The following is a 20,550-nucleotide window of genomic DNA, read 5'->3' as shown; positions in this document are numbered from 1 at the left end:
TCAAAATCACCCAGTCTAGTTGTTTTTGTATTAATTTTTATTTTAATCTCTGATCATTACATTGTTTAATGTTATTAGCATTTTTATTTTTATTATTTTATTTATTCTTCTTTTACTCTAGAATTTAAATTCTTTCACTCTTTTTTCAACTGCAAATGGACAGGGGTCTGTTGATTGATAGTTAATGAAACATGAATTTTTCCTCTCTCAGAAAAGTGGGTTTTTATATAAACCAAGAACGAGTGGGTCGTAGTTTTATGCCCTGTTCGCTTATTTAGAGTTCACTTATTTAGAGTTGTATTTGCATGACAAAAAGTGAACTGGTTTAACAATGAAGTAAAAGACTGATATTATAAATCCCTTGGCCAAGAAAACTAAAGTTTTTGATGTGGTGCACCTTTTAGCAACCTCATATGATCAAGTTTCGACTCAGAAACAGTTTCTCCTACACAAGATTTTGCAAAAAAGCTGTCCAGGAAACTGAAAGAAATTAAGAGTTCCAGTTTTGAATGAAAATTGATGAAAACATTCTTGTTGTTTCCACATTAATAGAATCAGAATAGTTATAGATAGCCAGATAGTTATAGAAAAAAAAGATGGATTGTGGAACTGACGAGTCAGATGAAGAATGGTTTGATATTCAACCACCTCCTACAAATGCTGAAATAAGGCATGCAATGAAAACGTTGTAACATTGAGTACAATACCATGCCTATGACTTGATAAAGCATTATGATTACAAATGATCTGTAAATGAGCATCTGAGAAAAAATTTTAGACAATCAACCATTGATAATTTTTTTTTAAATTTATGAATAAATTTCATATGTTAAAGAAAAATTACTGTGCAAAAATATAAAGTGAGTTTTTCTCTTTATTTTTAAACTCAGTATGTGTATCTCAAGTAAATTTATGTAATTTTGTGATTTGTTTTTTGTTATCTGTCTATTAATGTTATCAAATTCATTGTGTCCCAAAGTGTTCGCATTAAATGGAGATTACTGAATTTAAATACGGGATAAAATCAGCGTCTATAAACGACATTTGTCAGGTGACCACTCATTTAAAAAGTTGTAGCTAATGCCCATTATTTTAGTAAAATTTTGACTAGTTTTTTTTTTTTGAAACTAGAAAGCAGGAATGTTTTCAGGCTGCTGGCTCCTAAAATTTGGTCTTTGCTCCTAGAAATTTTGAATAGTCCCTTGGTTACTTATAACTTCTTGAGTTTCTCATATCATTCCATTTTAAATAGTTAAAAATGAGATTAAATTTTAACGATCATTCACATTTTTAACAAAATGAGTCATAGTTGTTATAATTTTGTAAAAATATGTTTTGTACTATTGCTGTTTTCTGTGAAAAATGATACAATTAAAGGTTTAATTTAATTGTTTGCAATTATTATTTTATTTTTTGAATGCTCAATCTGCTCAAAATATGCTACCCTTTTTTTAAAAAAATATTAATGAGTATTATCAAAAGTTTTGCCTGAGACTGATGAAATACTATTGTTTCCAACTTTAAAAATTTTTGAGTTTATTTACATAGTTTTACTATAGGCAATAAACTTTCGCAATCAATAATTTTATTATTTGTCTTATATTTTTTAAGTAATTTTTAGTGCAGTCCATTATAAGCTTTCTTATAGGACAGTTATTTGTTTGCTTCCTGTATTGCAGTTATATGGTTATTTTATTGTTATTTTAGTTACCTAGTTAAAAATTCAGACATACTGTTTAAATCCTGAAAGTTTTCAAATTTCGCAATTGAATTCAACATATACTTGATTATCAAAAAGGGTTATTCAGTCAAAAATGTGCCTTAAAACAATATTATGTATTTTTTAATATTTTTCTTTCTGCAAGTATATCCTACAGCATTTATTGTCTTATATTTTGGTTTTAGGGCTCTTTATCAGAAGAGGGTGGTAGCTTTTTGAGTGATGTATCAGATGAAGGAACTGAATATACTCCTATACCTAGTGGTATTTATGCTTTTATCTATTTTTTTTCTCATTAGTACTATTTTAGTTATGGTACTTTATAACATAATAATCAAAATTTTCTCAAAATTTTTTTAATTCCCAAGCCATTGTAAAGAGACGTGTCAAACATTTGGTTTTCAGCTGAGATTTTTTGGATAATTTTAAGCAGATGACCATCATTAGAGAACTGTGTATTTTTCCTTGCTTGCAACCTCATTCAACATTGTTTAATGAAAACCTTCTCATTCTTTCGGGTGTAAAATTTTTTACAATTGCTTGTTTTGTCACAGTAGCAGGAATATTGTTATTGATGAATGCTTTTAAAACAAGGTACAGTTCAGGTCAATGGTAAAGCATGTTTGTGTGACTTGGTTATTTTTAGGTCATACAAGCATTCAATATACTAGACTCCAAATTAATTGCTCTTCTTATTTTTTCCTCAATGTACTTGGTATTTTCTTGCATTTCAAGAGTTAATTTTCAAGCATAGATTTTTTTTTGCAAAGTGCTGCACTAATAATTATTTGTTAGATGAATTCAAAAACCTTGATTTAAGAGCTCTTAAATATTTTTAAAGTCTTTGACACCTTGTTTTTTAAATTGCCTGTGAGGCTATTTTTATTGACATAAATGAAAAGTATTTAATGAAAATATTTTTTTCCACAGTTTATTATTTTCCGTATCGGAATGAATATTTTATGCCTTTGTCTGTTTAAATGTTCTGTGTCATTTCCATAATTTGGGAAAATCAATTTGCAACTAATAACTTATCTTTTCAAATTGGAAGTTATTTGCTTGAAAAAAAAGTGTGTCTTAAATAACTGCCGTAGTATATAGGTTTATTGCTTTCTTTTTGAAATAAAAGTTCAATTAATAAAGGTTTGGTTTTTATAAATGTGTGAAGTATCTAGTTTTCTATTAGCTTTTTTTTTCATGACAGTGACTGAAGTGCCTCCAACCCCGACCTGTGGTACAGGACGGCGGTCAAAACTTCCAGCTCCTAAACCAGACATGGGAGATTTTAGTCTCTGCAATCTTCTTTTTAAGAATATTGGAAAAGATTTGAGTAAAGTTAGCATGCCTGTCACTTTAAATGAGCCACTCAGTGTATTGCAGGTAAAAACTGTATTGGATGGTTTTTAAAAAATCTATAATTTTTCTTTATTATTTTATTTCTAATTGAGTTAATAATAACTACAATAATTTTTTTGTATAATGTAGAGAACCATATAATTTTGTAATAAATTTTATTGGAAAAATTGGTAACAAACTTGTTTTTCTTGCTGTCTAATTGCCTTAAGATTTGTCAGAAATGAAAAATCCTAAGTTGACTCTTACAAAATATTGACTTTATAATTATGAATTAGCTCAACTTACAAATGTAAACAGGAGAAAGAAGGATATCTTTATAATTTCCTTTAATTTTACATTATTCATGTCTGAATTAAAACTATATTTTTTAAGAAATAGTTATAGTAAAATATTTCATTTGTGTTCTTGAAAACATTATCAGTCATGTTGGAAGTAATGGACTAATTAAATTACTTGCTTTGTTCCAATGTTTTCACTTTTGAGTTAAAATTTTAATTTCTTTTATTCTTAGTTCTAAAATAACTTGTAAGAAAACTTTAAGAGGTAAAGGAGACTGTATTATTTAAACAATAATGAACAGTATTTCTATTATTTATGCTAATCCAGATTTGATGCAAAATATTTCTCTCTACTCTAATTATTTTTAATTTCAAGACTATTTTGACAAAATAGATGTAGTGAACAATTTTTTCATATTTAGCGACTTTGTGAAGAACTTGAATATTGTGAACTTTTGGACAAAGCAGCAGAAACTGCTGACAAGTATGAGCGTATGGTAATAATAATTTTTGAAATATATTGTTTTTTACTCTTGTTCTTGGTTAAAATTTAAAATGTTCCATTTTTCTAGTATTTCATAGGTGTTTAGAAACCCAATTTTAATTCCCTAAAAACTAAGTGTTTTATTAAAAAAAATTCTTAGCATCTAAAATCAATTTTTTATCTGATTTTTTTTAAAATTATTTTCTCACTTTTTTCTATTTTCTTATTATTCTACTTTCTTTAGGTATATATAGCTGCATTTGCTGTATCAGCTTACAGTTCATCTTACCATAGAGCTGGTCATAAGCCTTTCAATCCTGTTTTAGGAGAAACATTTGAATGTATAAGAGAAGACAAAGGCTTTCAGTTCATTGCAGAACAGGTAAATATGTAAAACTAACATAATTCTTTCAGAAATAGTGCCATTTTTTCTTAATTTTAAGCCAATGGCTTCCCTGTTTAAATATCTTGCTTTTCTTGTTATTAAAAGGAAATTAATGAATAATGTGGTACAATTACAACAATTGTACCTTGCTATGCTCTGAGTGTATGCTCTAAGTCTATACAATTTTGCTTTAAGTCCTCTTGTTAGTTGTGTTGTAGAAGTTTTGAAAAAGGAATACCATCCTAGGTGCTGGCCATAATGTCTGACCAGGGTCGAAAGTATGTGGCATTTAATCCATGACCATTAAATGTAGAGCCCTGAAAAACAAGGCTTGGTGCTTGACTATGGCTGGTTGATGTGCTTTTTTTATTTTAATATTTGCATTAAAAATATATGTCAATGAAAATATTATTCAATATTTTTAAGGCATCAACAACATTGAAATTTGTTTAATTTAATAAAAAGATAAATTTTTGAAAAAAGTTCTTAATTTTATTTTTTCTAGAACATTGCAGCTAATTTTGGAATTACAAATATCTTTCTTTTTTATTAAACCTTGAAAACAAATAAAAAATATTTTTCTTCAGTTAAATCAATTGGGTTTTTCCTTTTCAATTATCAACTTCAGTTTGAGTATTGTATTAGTTCTTCAGGCATCTTTACTAAAAATGTTTAATAAAGTAAAACAAGTAAAATTGTTTTTCACTAGCACAGTCTAACCTTATTAAGATGTTGTGAAAGAGTAGCTAGGAAAAATCTTTTCATAGTAAGCCAAATTTGTTTTTACCTATTAAACAGCAAAAAGCATTGATGTGGATTTTAGAAACAAAACACTAAAGCAAAGATATCAAAGAATTTAATTGATATCTGCAAGAAAATAATTAAAAAATAAAACTTAAAAATATATCATTTTACGTTAGACTTAAAAAAAATCTTTTATTAACTTTAGCTTGAAATTTTGTGTTTTACAATAATCTGTTTATAAAATAATCTACTTTTCCCACATTGTCTGAAGCATTATTGGCATTTTCTTACTGAAATACAAACCACCAAATGAAACTGCTCATCAAAGTATGACAATTTAAAATGTATGTATGACAAAAGATAGAAGTAGGATTTTTCGATCCTGCATAGCATTTGGGTATATACCTCTCTATTGGAGGAATAACAGGGTGATTTTCATACCAAAACCAGGTAAGGAGAATTATTTTGAGGCTAAATCATTCAGACCAATCAGCCTCACTTCCTGTCTGTTGAAAGCGATAGAAAAGCTAATTGACAGACACCTCAGAGACACTGTGCTCATAGAAAGGCCACTGTCCTCCACACAGCATGCCTATCAACCAGGCAAGTCTACAGACACCGCTCTGTATGAGCTCTCCTACCTGCTTGAGAAATCTATCACAGATAAGGAGATGGCTCTCGCGGTTTTCATTGATATTGAAGGTGCGTTTGATAAAGTCCCTGTTGAGACTATCATCAATGCACTTAGGAACAGAGGCATAAACTCAATAATTACCAGATAGATAGCGAATTTGCTTTCCTCTAGGTATGTTTGTTACTCTCTATTGGGTGCAAGCATGAAAGTGCATGCAACTGCCGGATGCCCCCAGGGAGGGGTTTTGTCCCCTATCCTATGGTGTATGGTAATGGACTCCCTGTTAGTTCGGTTAACTGTTCTTGGCATTCCCTGTATCGGGTACGCTGATGACGGTGTTATTGTTGTCAGAGGCAAACATGGAAAAACTGTCTCTGATATCATGAATAATGCACTCCTAGAAGTAGCTAGGTGGTGTTTTAAATCAGGCTTATCTGTCAATCCATCCAAGATAAGTTATGTAGCCTTTACACGGAAAAGGCAACTTGATCTAGGTAATGTATACTACCTGGACCATAAATTGGAACTCACAGAGAAAGTCAAGTTTCTCGGGGTTTATTTTGACTCCAAACTAAATTGGGGTCTTCAACTTGAATACTGCACCAACAGGGCCAGAAAAATTTTCTGGTCTTGTAGAAATGCTATTGGTAGAACATGGGGATTGTCCCCCAAAATAGTCTACTGGATATACTCAATGATTATTAGTCCTATCATCACTTATGGCGCAATCGTCTGGTGGTCAAGGACTAGATTGAGCTCCGCAAGGTCTAATCTTAACAGACTACAAAGAATGGTCTGTGTAGCCCTGTCAGGCTGTCTCAGGACCACTCCTACAGCTGCTCTAGAGAGCTTACTTGGGCTTCTTCCATTGAACTTACGCATTGAAGTTGAAGCTCAGACAGGCGTAAAGCGTCTTATGTACCTTGGCCTATGGAAAGAGAATTCCAAACACTTGTCATGGGGACATCTTGTTTCACAAGTGAAGGATTTATCCTCTTTTATTATGCCTAGTGATTTTATGTCACTAAGATATGCTTTTCACAAGCCCTTCAAGATCCATTTTCCTACTAGAGATGAATGGTTCAATTCTCCTCGGTGGCTTAAAGGCAAATGCCTGATATGGTACACTGATGGGTCAAAGATTGGTGCCAAATCAGGAGCAGGAATTTACTGCTCCAATGATGGTACCAAACTTCACTTTCCCCTGGGAAATTATGCCACCGTTTTTCAGGCTGAGGTCTATGCCATTATCTTGTGCTGCAAGTTATGCATAGACAAAGGATATCAAAATACGACTATCCGCATCTGTTCTGACAGTCAGGCTGCTCTCCTATCACTGTCAAGGTGTAAATTCACCTCTTTGTTAGTGTGGGAATGCTTCTCGGTCCTCTGTGACCTGTCCACTCATAACAAGGTATCCCTGCATTGGGTACCAGGACATATGGGTATCGGTGGAAATGAGCTAGCTGACGAAGCAGCACGGGCTGGCTCTAATGCAATTTTCTGGGGCCCTGAACCTGCGCTGGGAATTTCTCCCTCCTCATTTAGGGCAACCATATTCAAGCTCTACGGCAAGATCGCCCATGAGCAGTGGCGCGCTGCTGACGGTCAAAGACAAGCTAAGGAGCTGAATCGAGACTGTCCTAGTGTACGTCAAAAGGAGCTCTTAAAGCTTAACAGAAACAGTATAAGGAAGATCATTGGTCTTCTTACTGGTCACTGTATCCTCAGAAGACACCTAAACATTATGGGAATTGAATCAAATTCTCTTTGTCGGGGATGTCATCTAGAAGAAGAGACATCACGACACATACTCTGTGATTGTGAGGTCTATTCTGCTCAAAGATTTGAGCATTTAGGACAGCATATTGTCAATGCCTGGGAACTGCAAGATGTTCCTGTAAGGTGCTTGCTGAATTTTATTTCAGCCATAGGGCTTTCATGCTAATCATGATTTTAGGGTTTGGGTACAATAGACCTCTGGTCGATGTGCCCTGCTCGTCAGAGCTGCCCAACCTCTAAGTCTAAGTCTAATGACAAAAGATATTCACTACCAATAGGGAAAGAACGCAATTCTTTTTCCTTTCCTAAGTTGGCACTACTCACCTTGTCATCATAGGTGAATGCTCCCTCATATGTACAGTTGGTGACATCAGCAATTTCAGAATGTTTGGAAATAACTGTGACCCCTCATCGCAGTTCCACTATACTCTTTTATTAAGTTCAGAAAAAGTTTTAAACTTATTTGAATGAGAAAGTTCACTTCAAAGATCACAATGAGGAATTTATTTTCATTAAGTTCAATTTTTAACTTCATATTAAATGAGAGAAGTTTGTTTTTATGTTTATATTAAATAATGCAATTATTATTTTCCAAAATAATGTAATAGGGAAACTGTTTCACTTTGTCTGAAGCAGAAACCCACGTTAAGCATTTTTGTTTCAATAATTAATCAATTTTTTTAGCACGTCTATAAATGTGACAAGTTATCTAAATAAAAAAATTTTTGAAATAAAATATGTTACTTAAAAACTATTTTTTTATCTTGCTTACGAATCAGCTACTGGAAAGAACTATTAGTATATTCTGGGATAAAACTATTATCTGCACCAATTTTTTTATTTATATTGGGTTTTACTATGTATATAGTTTTGCGTTTGTGTTTATTTCGACATTCTATATTTTCTTTAAACATATGTACTCATCTTATAGTCAGAAAATGTATGTTATTTGCTTTTATATCATTACTTTAACAACTATTTTATAGTTTCTTGAACTTGAAAAATCTTTACTCACAGACAATATCTTTTTGATGCACGGTTAGCTTAAATGATTCATCATATTTCGAAAGACTGAATAAATACATAGTGTTTTAAAACCTCATGCATCATTTTATATTTTATTTCATAACCGGCATTGAACAGCAGACCTAATTCTGAGTTTACAACTATCAATGTTCAACTCTGTAGCCTTGTAATTTTGAACACAGCCCAGAAGACAAGTGAACACCTGTATCAAGCTTTGAGACAAACTAACCTTCTTCGAGGACTTTTTGATTAAACTAACCCTCCTTTGAAAATCTTCCACTGTTATCCCAATGAAAAATGGATTCTAAACCATAATCTGTCTACCACTGATGATATTTTATTTCAGCACTATGGTCTGTACAAGTCAGGAGCAGAATTCGTATTAACCCGCTATTGCTGGGATTTGAACCTGGGTCACCTCATTGGGTGGCAAATGCTTTATCCCCTAAGCCACTGCAGCTCCACCCATGAATCATTCAGGCTAACCTTCTATATATTGAGACTGTTATATGATTAATAATTTATAATTTCTTAGGTCAGCCACCATCCTCCAGTCTCAGTCTGCCATGCAGAATCAAAGAACTTCATATTTTTGCAAGGTAAGTAATTTCTTTTATTTTGTCAACATATTATTGAAGACTGCTCATTATCAGGTTCTGTTCAAGCTGTAAATGGTCTTGAGGCTGATAAATAATCTAATAATAGAATATACTTGATATAAAATAAAATGTTTTGAGCAGTGAAATCTTTATTCAGTTTGAAAAGAATTCTGAAAATCATGTGTATTCTGAAGATCATGTGTACACCACTGGTAAAGAGCTGAGGGATGTGAATTCGATCATGGAAGCTGACGCAACAAATGAGGAAGGTGTATGCTAACCTGTCGTGACTGAAAGCTCTCCTGTTGGTTGCGGTGTGGAAGTTTGGGGAGAAGAACACCAGCTCAGGTGCTGTCCACGTCATCTGACCAATGCCAAAATTATGAGGCATTCCTACCAAGGACGTTAAAAGATAGAGCCTTGGAAAATGGTGCTAGGTACTTGGCCCTGGTTGGGTAATGTGAAGATTGTTGGTCCTCTGAATTATTTGAGTAATATACCACCAAGTTGCAGTGTGAAATTGAGCAATATGCCACAAATTGGCTGTTTCTTTTGAGTTTGTACTCATAAAATAAAATTTACTTTGTTACTGTGCTTTTTACCATACATTAAGTGATTTAGAGGTGAGTGAATGACTACAAGAACCAAACTGATAATATCAACTATTTTGCACAAAAAATTTGTGCTTGTGTAAAGAAGGTGCTTTTAAATATAATAAATATCATCGCCAAAGCTGAAGTTAGATGTGTTATTAAAATGCTCTAGTGAAAAGAAATGTGAAAAACAGTTTTAAGCACATTTTCAATTGTAGTACTTTTGTTTGCTCATCATCTCATGAAGTTAATGTACTTCATTTTGTAAATGTTATGCAAAGTAATATTTGCTTAGTACCATAAGAAAACCATGAAAATGGCTGATCAACCAATCAAGGATAGAAATATTGGAATAGTTGTCTTAGCTAGAAAAAAAAATGCAGACATCAAAAAAGTTCTACAATATATAACAAGTTTCTGTTTTTCTATGAAGAAATTTGTGTGTGGTTTAACATAGATGCTCATGACTCAGAAGAGAGTTTCTAAACTATCAAACTAGTTTTCCACATAATACACCAAAAGAGTTTAGAAACTAAAATTATCTTTAATATATGTATCTTGTTAGGTATAAAATTGATATTGTTTCTGTGTCCAAAATATGCATTTCCTAGTAATCTAATAACTCAAATGAAATCTCTATTTCTAAATGAAAATTATACTTTCACTTTTTTGAAAGTAATGTACTATAAGTGTTTTTTTTTTACAGTTTTGCAGAAAAGTTTTAGAATTTAAAAATAACAAGTTATAAAACAGGTTATTTCCAAATTTTAACCACCCTTTTTTAAAAAAATAAATAAAATAGTAAGTATTTTTATCACATAATTAGAGAATGAGGTGTACAAAAATGGAATGCTATAAAACTGAAATTTTAAAGTTGTATCTCCTATTTTGAGAGTAAGTTTAAAATGTAGAAAATGTTTAATATGAACCAAATAGAAATATCTGGGTAAAATATTGGTATTTTTATAAGTTTTCCCAAGTTTTTTAACAAAAATATGTTTTTAATTATATTTTAGATATGAGAATTAAAACTAAGTTTTGGGGAAAATCCATGGAAATTTTACCACAAGGAACAATTCATGTCTACTTACCAAAGTAAGTAATTCTTTTCTAATTTCTTCTGCACTATTTAATAGCTGATGCTTCTTTATTGTATAATCTGCTTTTTGGTGTACCTTCAACTGTTTAATTTTGCATTGGTTATAATAATTTTCAAATATTATTATATTATTGAAGTTAGTTATTTTCATAGTTTTAGAAAGTTTTCTGTTATATCTTAATTAAATTGCAATTTTATAGAACGAATGATCATTATCAGTGGAACAAAGTTACAACATGTGTGCACAACTTGTTTAGTGGACAACGGTGGGCTGATCAGTATGGTGAAATGGTTATTACTGAAGAAAATGGAGATGCAACTTGTAAACTAACATTTTTAAAAGTAAGACACTTGAATTTTTGAGGAATTTTTTTAAAAAAAACATTAAAAATATTTAGAATAAAAGATTTGAGTGAATAAGAGTAGAAAACAGATAAATTAATGCCTTTTCAAAACCTTTCACTAATCACATGTGATTATTGTCTCAAATAAGAATAAAATTCAAAGGAATTTATTATGTTAGATTACTTTTTTTAAATTTTAGAATAATTTATTTGATGCCTAGTTAGTTATTAAGTGTATACATTTCTAATCTCCTTCACTGAACAGAGTACTCTATTTGTGTAAGCATGTTTTTTATTATGTAAGCATGTTTTTTTATTTATGTAAGCATGCTTTTTTATTATTTTATTCCAATTAAGCATGTTTTTTTTTATTTATGAATTTTTAATTCATTACTTTATATACATGTAAAGCCATTTTTATGAGTGGATTCAATTTCTGTGCAGATGAGCAAATCTAATTTTAGATTAAAAATGCTGCATAGACATTACAAAATATTTAGTTATATGTTTAATTTTCATTAAAATCACAATTAAGTGATAAAATTGCCAAGTATAAGAAGTATTAGATTATCTATTGGAGAATCAGTATTCATTGGGAAATATATTGAAAAGTTTGATTAAGTAACTAGGTTTAAAAGATATAACTTATTATTCTGGAGACATAGTTTTTGATTGTATAACTTTAACTTTTTTGTCTATTTTATAAGCTCTTAGCAAATAACTTATACATACATAGCATGCTAAGATTTTGCTACTAAAATTTTTAAAGTATTGCTACAAAATTAAAAAATAACACATGACAAATTTTCAAGAACTGTAAATTGTATTTTGTCAAATAAATTGTAATGTGAAATTTTGACTGAAATATAATGGTTAAGACAATTTAATATTTAATGAAGAAGAAGTAAGTAGAAATTTGATAATTAAATATTAAACTTCTTGTCTTCAAAGATTCAAGATTTGCTTAAATCTCCTTCTATTAGGAATCAGTAAATAAAAACTTTCAGTAAATAATTCTGTTAGATATACTGAAGTAGTCTACTTTTTAATGTAGTAGTATTTTTTTTTTCCATAGGACTTATTGATGTGCAAGAAAAAGTTACATGTTTATGATTTTTAAAATTATAGATTTTTGATTTTGTGTTTATTGCATCAAAATTTAAATATAAAACATAAGTTTTTCGTCGCTATTTTATTACTTTAAGAATATGGTTAGCTAAAGACTAATGTTATATGTATTCTTAGAATGAAATAGTTAATTAGAATTTCACAGACCTGTAGTGTTTTATTGTCATTCTGACAATATTGAATGGATAGGTAAGCAATTAAAACATCATTTTAAATTTTAGGCTAGTTATTGGTCAAGTAAACGTCATGAAGTTCAAGGAGGCGTAACTTCTAGAGATGGAAAAATGGTTCATAATCTCTATGGAAAATGGACTGAAGCTTTGTATTGTGGTGTTGGTAGATCTCAAAAATGTATCTGGAGACCAGGTTTGTTCAATTTTGTATCATTTTTTTAGGAAAATGTTAAAACAGCTATGCAATACATAATTGATCTCAGCTTATCACTGCCATATTTTGAATATTGTTTTCTTTGTATAAATTTAATAATAGTTTTCATTGTTTGCTCAGACTTTAATATACATAGTAAAAATATATAACTGTACACATAAACTTTAATAATCAAGGTATACAATCTGAAATATCACTAATAATATTTTATTCACAGTAAGTTATTACATTTAAAAAAATGCAAGGTATATATTTAGAAAGAATTAAACCAATGTGATATGCTCTTACTAAATAATATTTTTGTTGAATAGTTTTTAATGAGAGAAGCCAGCTATTAAAAAAAAATCTAACCTAATAATTTGTTCTCTCCCTTTGTTATATTTATTGTGTTTCAAAACAAGTTAGGTTATAATGTGAGTTAAGCTTCTATTTGAAAAAAAAAAAAAAAAAAAGCTATTCATACATAAAAATATTTTTTTTTAATAATTACGATCACAACTTTTATGGTATTAAGATTCTGATTTATGAACTTTTTTGCTATTTTGACTTGTTTTTAAACTGAATTATAAACATTGAAGAATGAATTTTATGGTTTTTAAAAAATAAAACTACTTTTACTAGTCTTATATAAATTTTTATACCCTTACGTATATATACACTGAGAGGCCAAATTATTATGACCACCCCTTTAGTACGCTGTTGGGTCACCTTTTGCGCATATTACTGCCTTAATTCGTCCGGGCATGGACTCTATGAAATACTGGTAGGTGGTAGAAGGTATGCCAGACCATGCTCGCTGAACTGCACTTGCCAATTCCTGCAAATTTGATGGTACTTAATCCATCTGTCTGAGCGCCCGTTCAATTTCATCCCACAAATTCTCAATTGGAGTGAGATCTGGGGATTGTGCTGGGCAACGAAGCAAGTTAAATTCTCCGTCATGCTCTTCGAACCATCTGAGGACAGTGCCAGCTCTATGAAAAGGAGCGTTGTCCTGCTGGAAGTATCCTTCCCCTCCAGAGTACGCCATTGACATAAACGGATGTACTTGATCTGCGATGATACTTAAATACCCTTGGGCATTAAGGCGTTGTGGTACAGGAATTAAAAGACCCATACAATACCAAAGGAACATTCCCCATACCATAACGTTGCCACCACCAGCTTGAAGTGTCGTGGCAATGCAGTAGGGGTCCATGCTTTCGTGCTGTTTTCTCCATATTCTCATCCTGCCATCTGCGCGATGCATTTGAAATCATGATTCATCGGACCACATGACCCTCTTCCAGTCATCTACTGTCCAATGTTTGTGCTCATTTGCAAATTGGAGACGTCTGCGCTTATTTAAAGCAGACAGTAGAGGCTTACGAACAGGTCCTCTGCTTCCATACCCTATACAGCGCAATGTGCGTCGAACAGTTCGTTTAGAGACGTTCACAGTTGCTCCTTGAATAAGATCACTTGCAATTTGTCGCACTGTTGCTCTCCTACTGCGCTGCACAACCCTGGTCAGCCTTCTTTCTGATCGAGCATTCAGTACCCTGTGACGACCACAAGTCTGACGTTGAGACCCGGTTTTTTGCTTGATTGTTCATTCTTTGTACACATTAACAACTGCTGCTCTAGAACAATTCACAAGTACAGCCGTTTTGCTGATACTCGTTCCGACACATCTCGCAGCCACAATCATTCCACGTTGAAATTCAGTTAAATCGCTTTTCTTTCCCATATCTGAGCAAGCAACACAGTATAACTGATGACTCACTTGTCCAGCATTCCCGTGTTATAGTTATCTTGCCCTCTAGCGGCAGCGCTGTGACGCAATAACTCATTTACATAAAACTTTGAGGTGGTCATAATAATTTGGCCACTCAGTGTATATACATATGTATGTATTATGGGTGGCTATTTATGTAGGAACAACTTGCATAAATACTTATGTATTAACATCAATTTAGTAAGTAGTCTATATTATAGTTTTTCTCTTTCCTATGAAGGTACCATGCCTGAAGACTACGAATTATATTATGGGTTTACGCGATTTACAATTGAACTGAATGAACTTGATTCAGAACTAGAAAAACAATTACCTCCAACTGATACAAGGTTTCGTCCTGATCAAAGGTCAGGTATTTCTATTTTGTATTACAATTCTCTTCTATATTTTATGTTTAAATTAAGTCTTGTATACCTTTTAAAATATTTCAATATCATGAAAAGCTACATTGATAGTTATTGAAACTGTAACACCATAAAAGAACCTACAAATTTGTATTACAATTCTCTTCTATATTTTATGTTTAAATTAAGTCTTGTATACCTTTTAAAATATTTCAATATCATGAAAAGCTACATTGATAGTTATTGAAACTGTAACACCATAAAAGAACCTACAAATTTGTACGGTGTTGGTAGTGTTAATAAACAAATCCTATTTGAGATCTATACTAAGTTACACTATTGCCAGATGGAAAAAAGAGTGCTTATGAAACATAAAATACTTTGCAAACGAAGTTTAAACCTAAGCAACTTATAGCCTAATTATAAGATTTTAATATATTCTAGTGCAATCTTCATAGTTTGAAAGACCTATCCAATTATTTAAGGCAAATTTGCTAATCAATTAATTTAATTTAGTAATGATTAGTTTGTCTCCTTTATCAGCTAGAATTTTGGAGACTTTCGGTTCTATTTTGGAAGGCGAGAGTCTCTCTCACATTCATGAGCATAAGAAATTTTTCCAACCAAATCTGGTTCAATGTACCTGTATATGGGCGTCTGAGTAGTTCATCTACCTAACATAAGATTATTTCTTAAAGAACGTAATTTTTTTAAAAATTTTATTTCGTAGATTTCTTGAAGAAGGAAATATTTCTGCTGCTGAAATGAGTAAACAACAAATAGAACAGTCACAAAGAGACAGAAGAAAGCGCCGAGAAGAGTTAGGCATAGAATATATTCCTATGTGGTTTACGTAAGTATAATGTCATCATTTACATTTTTAAAAAAACAATTAATTATTTGTAGCTTAGTCAAAATTTTGTGCCCTAACTATGTTTGAATGGGTTATACAACATCACAAATGCAGATTTTATGGTTCCCAAAATGCTCCTTATAGGTTTCATATTAAAATGCTGACTGTCACACATTTGCAACAAAATCTCCACAATATTAAGTGTGCTGCTGGTATATATATGTTCATTTTTTAATATAAGGGAAAGTGGGATATAGATGGTTCAAACTAAGTGGTTTTTTATGCCTGTGATAATTGGATGGTACCAAACATATGGTGTTCAACTTCGACTGGGAGAATGCTTTGAAATGCTTTGGTCCATTACAAAATTGCGAAAAAGAAGAGTGTAAATATTGGAAGATTTAAAGAAATTATAGCTGCAAAATTATGTCTTGTCTGAAAATACAATCCAACCATCTGTTTGAAGTCAGGACAATGCAGACAATTACAAAAATGATTCCTAGGAAATGCATTAAACACCTATGCAAATCATGTTATTCAAATAAAAGACAAAATTTGAAGAAAACAACTGTTCGTCTAAAATGTCTTGATAAACCTCTGCTTTGCATGGAATGCTTTAAAGTTTTACACTCCAAATAATTTTTTAACTCACCCTTTTTATAATAATTCAATAGTTTTATTACATCCTGTGGAATAACTGTCCAAATATTTTGGAAGATCCTTTGTAAATAATCAAACGAGTTTCACCAAAATGCAGATGACACCGCAATCATCATGCTCAACATGTCAAAATTTTATTAATAACGAAATTTAAACCACACAGATCTGAATTACAGACTTAACACATATTCTTTTAAAGTACAAGTCTTGAAAACTAGTATATGACTTTCGTAACTAGTATATGACTTTAGATATTTTTTAGCACTTTTTCAATCTAAATTTTGCTTATTTTTTTAAAAATTGAACTAAAGAGTTAAAATAAAAAGAAATAATCCATAAAGCTTTAATTGTGATAGCAATTTTGTTCCTTAATTATAAAGACAATCGGCTAAAAACATAAAATTACTGAAACAAAATAAAATTACTAATTATTTACTTATTTATCCTTTCTAAATTCAGTAATTTTTAAGTGAAAATTTTAGACACCCAGCACATTAACAACTGTAGCTGTAAATCGTGAATTTTGTATTATACTCTCTGTTGTTTGAAGAAGAGTGGTTTCTAAAAAATGATTGATGTTAAGAACCAAATAGTATTGCATTTTTAGTGGTTTGTTCTATTATTGAAATAAATGTTACCAGACTAAAAATAGTGTTCCAGAAAGGGTTAAGGAGGGAGAAAGATACAAAAGTAATTCTAAGCTTTAAATGAATGAAATTTAATTAAATAATGTTTGAAATTTAATGTGTAGTTAATGGGAGAAAAAAATGCTTCAGCTTTGTACATCATCATGATTTCATAAATGCTTTCTTCATCATCATGAACAATCACTTCTTGAGTTCTACAAATCCACTGTATACAATATATTTTAAATATAAATAATTGTACTTCGTAACACCTGCCAAAATGAAATTGTACTCAAATAGTGCACCAATGAAAACTGTCACAGATAAAGAAATATACTATCAAAGACTCAACTCTTTTTCATTAAAACTAAAAAAAGTTTTTTTTAATGAAAATGTCATTTTCTTTTTTTATATTTATTAAAAACTCAGAAGGAATAAGATGAAGTAGTTTAAATACCCCAAAGAATTTTTTCCCTTTAAACTTTACTCCATAGTTAAAGTGATAATATGAAACTGAGCTTCGATATCTAAGGTATAAGATAAAAATAAAGCTACTGGAAACATTGCCAAAATTCTTGAACAAATATTTTAATGTTTTTTTTTTAATTGTTTAGATTCTTTATGGTGTTACATAGTAGTCATATTAATGTAGATTTTGGACGTATTTAACTTTTTAAAAGTTTTTTTGGTAGCATTTAAAATCTTTATATAACACAATTTAAAATAGTCTTTCTTAAATATTTCATAAAAAATTAGTGATTTTTGAAAATGTCCCCAAGATTAAAATTTGTGACTCGGTTAAAATAAGATTACAACAATAAAAATGTTTTGTTAATGTAATTTTCAACTTGATAATTAATCTTATTTCTTCCAAATAACTTTAAATATCAAAAAATCAGATCAGAAGGGCATATGAGCAAAAAAAAATTTTTTCTCACTAATATTTTCGATGTGCCTGTTTTTAACAAGATTCTGTTGGTTATCATTCCAAAAAGTCTGTGTTTAGTTTAAATTACAGTAGAGAACCAACTATCCGGGATGCTCGGGACTATCGCTATCCCAGATGTCTGAATTTCCCGGTTTTCTGGGTCGACCGAAAAGTGTCGTTAATCGATATAGTAAGAGAAAAAAGAAAAGCACTCCTAAATTTAAAAAGAAAAACAAATGGTAGAAAAATAACATTTAAAAGAATAAAAAAAATTACAAGTTTAGACAAGAAAAACAAGTTTAAAAAATACAAAATTCTCATATTTATTTTTTTTAAATAATTATAACTCCTAAATTAACTAATATAATTAAAACCAATGATTAAATAACGCAATATATTTCATACCTAATTATACAGGGGGGAAAACCATAAAATAAAAGTAAAACTTATTAATCGAAATAAAAACAACGAAAACGGAAACGATAGTTAAAAAAGGCACTAACATAAATATTAATAAACAATTTAAATTAATAAACAATTCTCCTTTTATTTATTTTTCTATAAAAACATGATTTTTAACAAAAGCAGATTTGATTCCACATCAAGAAAAACTTCCAAACGATTCCGCACTTCTAAAGAATCAGAATTTATTCAAAAGAAAAATATTTTATTTTTATTAATTGATTTGTTAACCAATGTCAAATAGATAAATATATTTTTCCCTTTCATCTTCTGGTCACTGATATGCATTTCCCCCACCCCCTCGTAAATCAAAGAGAAAACGAAATCTGCATGCCACTCCTTTGAGTTTGATTGACGGCCTAAGGCCGAAAATAAAACATTCATCTCTTCCTCGCCTCCTCTCGATCTGAAGATCTTCAAGGTCACGGAAGAAATGACGTTTCGCTTTTTTTCATAATCTTTCTAGTTTAAAATGGCGGGAAAACCGAGCAAAATTTTTCCCGATTTTCTGGTTTCCCAGTTATCTGGATACTGGATAAATGGTTCTCTACTGTATTTTATTTCAAAACTGAATAAATAAATTCTTATTGATGTTATTAATAATTTATCAGACACCTTAAATGCTTGTGTTTTTCTTAATTCAAATATTAGTATGTAAACTATTGTATATATTATTTTTCATTTTCCATTCTGACAGAATTTTAAATTGTATATCGGGGCGAGAGATTATATATCTATATATATATATTAAATGTATTAAGATTGCGCATACTCAGTATACATGCATATGATTGTTTCTGTAAATTTATTGTATTTTTCATCAGTTATATATTTTATTTAAACTGTGTAAAAATCCATTTTGAATAAATTTTAATCTCTTTTAGGAAATTAGAGCTTGACGATGGAAAAGAACAGTGGGTTTTTACTAAAAAGTATTGGGATGTAAGAATTAATCCTGGGTTTAGCAATATATCATTTCCTGAAAAGTTATGGTAGCCATAAGGGAAAGTGCTACTGAATCCAGTCTTATTGTGTATGCAATGTTGAGATTTACGTGTAAGTAAATAAATAAATATATATAAATACATATATATATATTTGTATAGATACAGTTAGTATATATAGTAAATATATATATATTAAAGATATAAATATATAAAGCATATGAACTTGGCAGGTTCAGATGCACTCGTTAAAATGTTTTGTTATAAAGAAATATCTAGCACTTTATGTATTCATATTTCATCTGGTTTTGCGGTGAGACTGCAAGCATATCTGAAAAAAACGGTAGACAGAATGGACAAAAAGTGATGAAATTGTGAAATTTCTGTAAAATGAAATTTCATTTTGGTACTTAATAAAAAAAGTATTGACTTTTATGTGATATATTAAAACGAGGCATCACATTGTGTTTTATGATGCTTTTATTATTTATATATCTCTTTATATTTGTTGATTTTTTTAATTATTTTATTGATAAATGATCAAAATTTATTGTATTAAATTTTATTTTGATTTTTAGAATGTTTATTGAAATCATTGTTATGACAAGTTCTACTTAGTGATTCATGTAGTTTGTGATTTTATTATGATTTGAGATCTTTTGAATTTTTGTTATTTATATTTTGCTGCCAAAGCATAATATTTGTTTAGTTGTGATCTTAAAATTTGTTTTAATTTTCGTTTTGTTCAAATCACTGGAAGTAGCATGTATATTATAATTGCTCAACTTTTTAAACCAGAAATGTGTTACTACTTAAGACAAAATATTTATTTTTTGAATTAAGTGAAGATGTAGAAGTACTTACTACAATGACTATTGATCCCTTGTTTTTGAATGACATTATTTTAAGAAGTTGGATCTACAAAGTAAAAAACAAGTTTTAAATTTAACAAAAATATTCTAAATAAATAAAAAGATTCAAAGTACACATATTATAGTATAATATACAGTGTGATTTCAGAATAAATTAAAATATCAAATGAAAGAAAAAGTCTTTGTATTAGAATAAATAAAATATGAAAGTAGCAATGAAGGCACAAATGAAATTAGTTGAAAGCATGCAGCTGTTTTGATACTATTATCACACATCTTTGTCATAAATAACAGAGATGGTACCCACTGCCTCAAGGCAAACAGAAAAGCTGTTAAAGATGCTTGAAATTTTAAGTATAAATAACTTTTCAATTCAAAATTACCCAAATGAATGATTTCCCAGATAAAATATTTCTGTTTCTCTAACCTTTGCATTCTCATAAAGTTTGTGTCTAATTCAACATCTATAAATTTATACTTGGGTCAACCTTGAATACTAAGATTCTAATGTTTTACTACTATTAC

General features: G+C 30.2%; 1 protein-coding gene across 5 annotated transcripts in view; it reads left to right on the top strand.

Annotated features, from left to right (window-relative positions):
* LOC107448565 (oxysterol-binding protein-related protein 3) overlaps nucleotides 1–19,265 on the top strand; it is a 91,295-nt gene extending 72,030 nt beyond the window's left edge. For all 5 annotated transcript variants that reach the window (XM_016063818.4, XM_016063815.4, XM_016063819.4 and 2 more), the window contains 11 exons: nucleotides 1,906–1,984; nucleotides 2,925–3,100; nucleotides 3,777–3,851; nucleotides 4,083–4,220; nucleotides 8,945–9,008; nucleotides 10,618–10,696; nucleotides 10,901–11,042; nucleotides 12,394–12,538; nucleotides 14,557–14,683; nucleotides 15,411–15,533; nucleotides 19,094–19,265. In XM_016063818.4, coding sequence (XP_015919304.1) covers nucleotides 1,906–1,984; nucleotides 2,925–3,100; nucleotides 3,777–3,851; nucleotides 4,083–4,220; nucleotides 8,945–9,008; nucleotides 10,618–10,696; nucleotides 10,901–11,042; nucleotides 12,394–12,538; nucleotides 14,557–14,683; nucleotides 15,411–15,533; nucleotides 19,094–19,205 — 1,260 coding nt within the window. In that variant the 3' untranslated portion in view covers nucleotides 19,206–19,265. The remainder of the gene's footprint in view (nucleotides 1–1,905; nucleotides 1,985–2,924; nucleotides 3,101–3,776; nucleotides 3,852–4,082; nucleotides 4,221–8,944; nucleotides 9,009–10,617; nucleotides 10,697–10,900; nucleotides 11,043–12,393; nucleotides 12,539–14,556; nucleotides 14,684–15,410; nucleotides 15,534–19,093) is intronic.
* The last annotated feature ends 1,285 nt before the right edge of the window (nucleotides 19,266–20,550 follow it).

The sequence above is a fragment of the Parasteatoda tepidariorum genome, chromosome X1, assembly GCF_043381705.1.
Source record: "Parasteatoda tepidariorum isolate YZ-2023 chromosome X1, CAS_Ptep_4.0, whole genome shotgun sequence".
In the NCBI taxonomy this organism is placed as follows: Eukaryota; Metazoa; Arthropoda; class Arachnida; order Araneae; family Theridiidae; genus Parasteatoda; species Parasteatoda tepidariorum.
The sequence above is the reverse complement of the archived record's forward strand: the minus strand, read 5'-3'. Positions and strand labels throughout refer to the sequence as shown.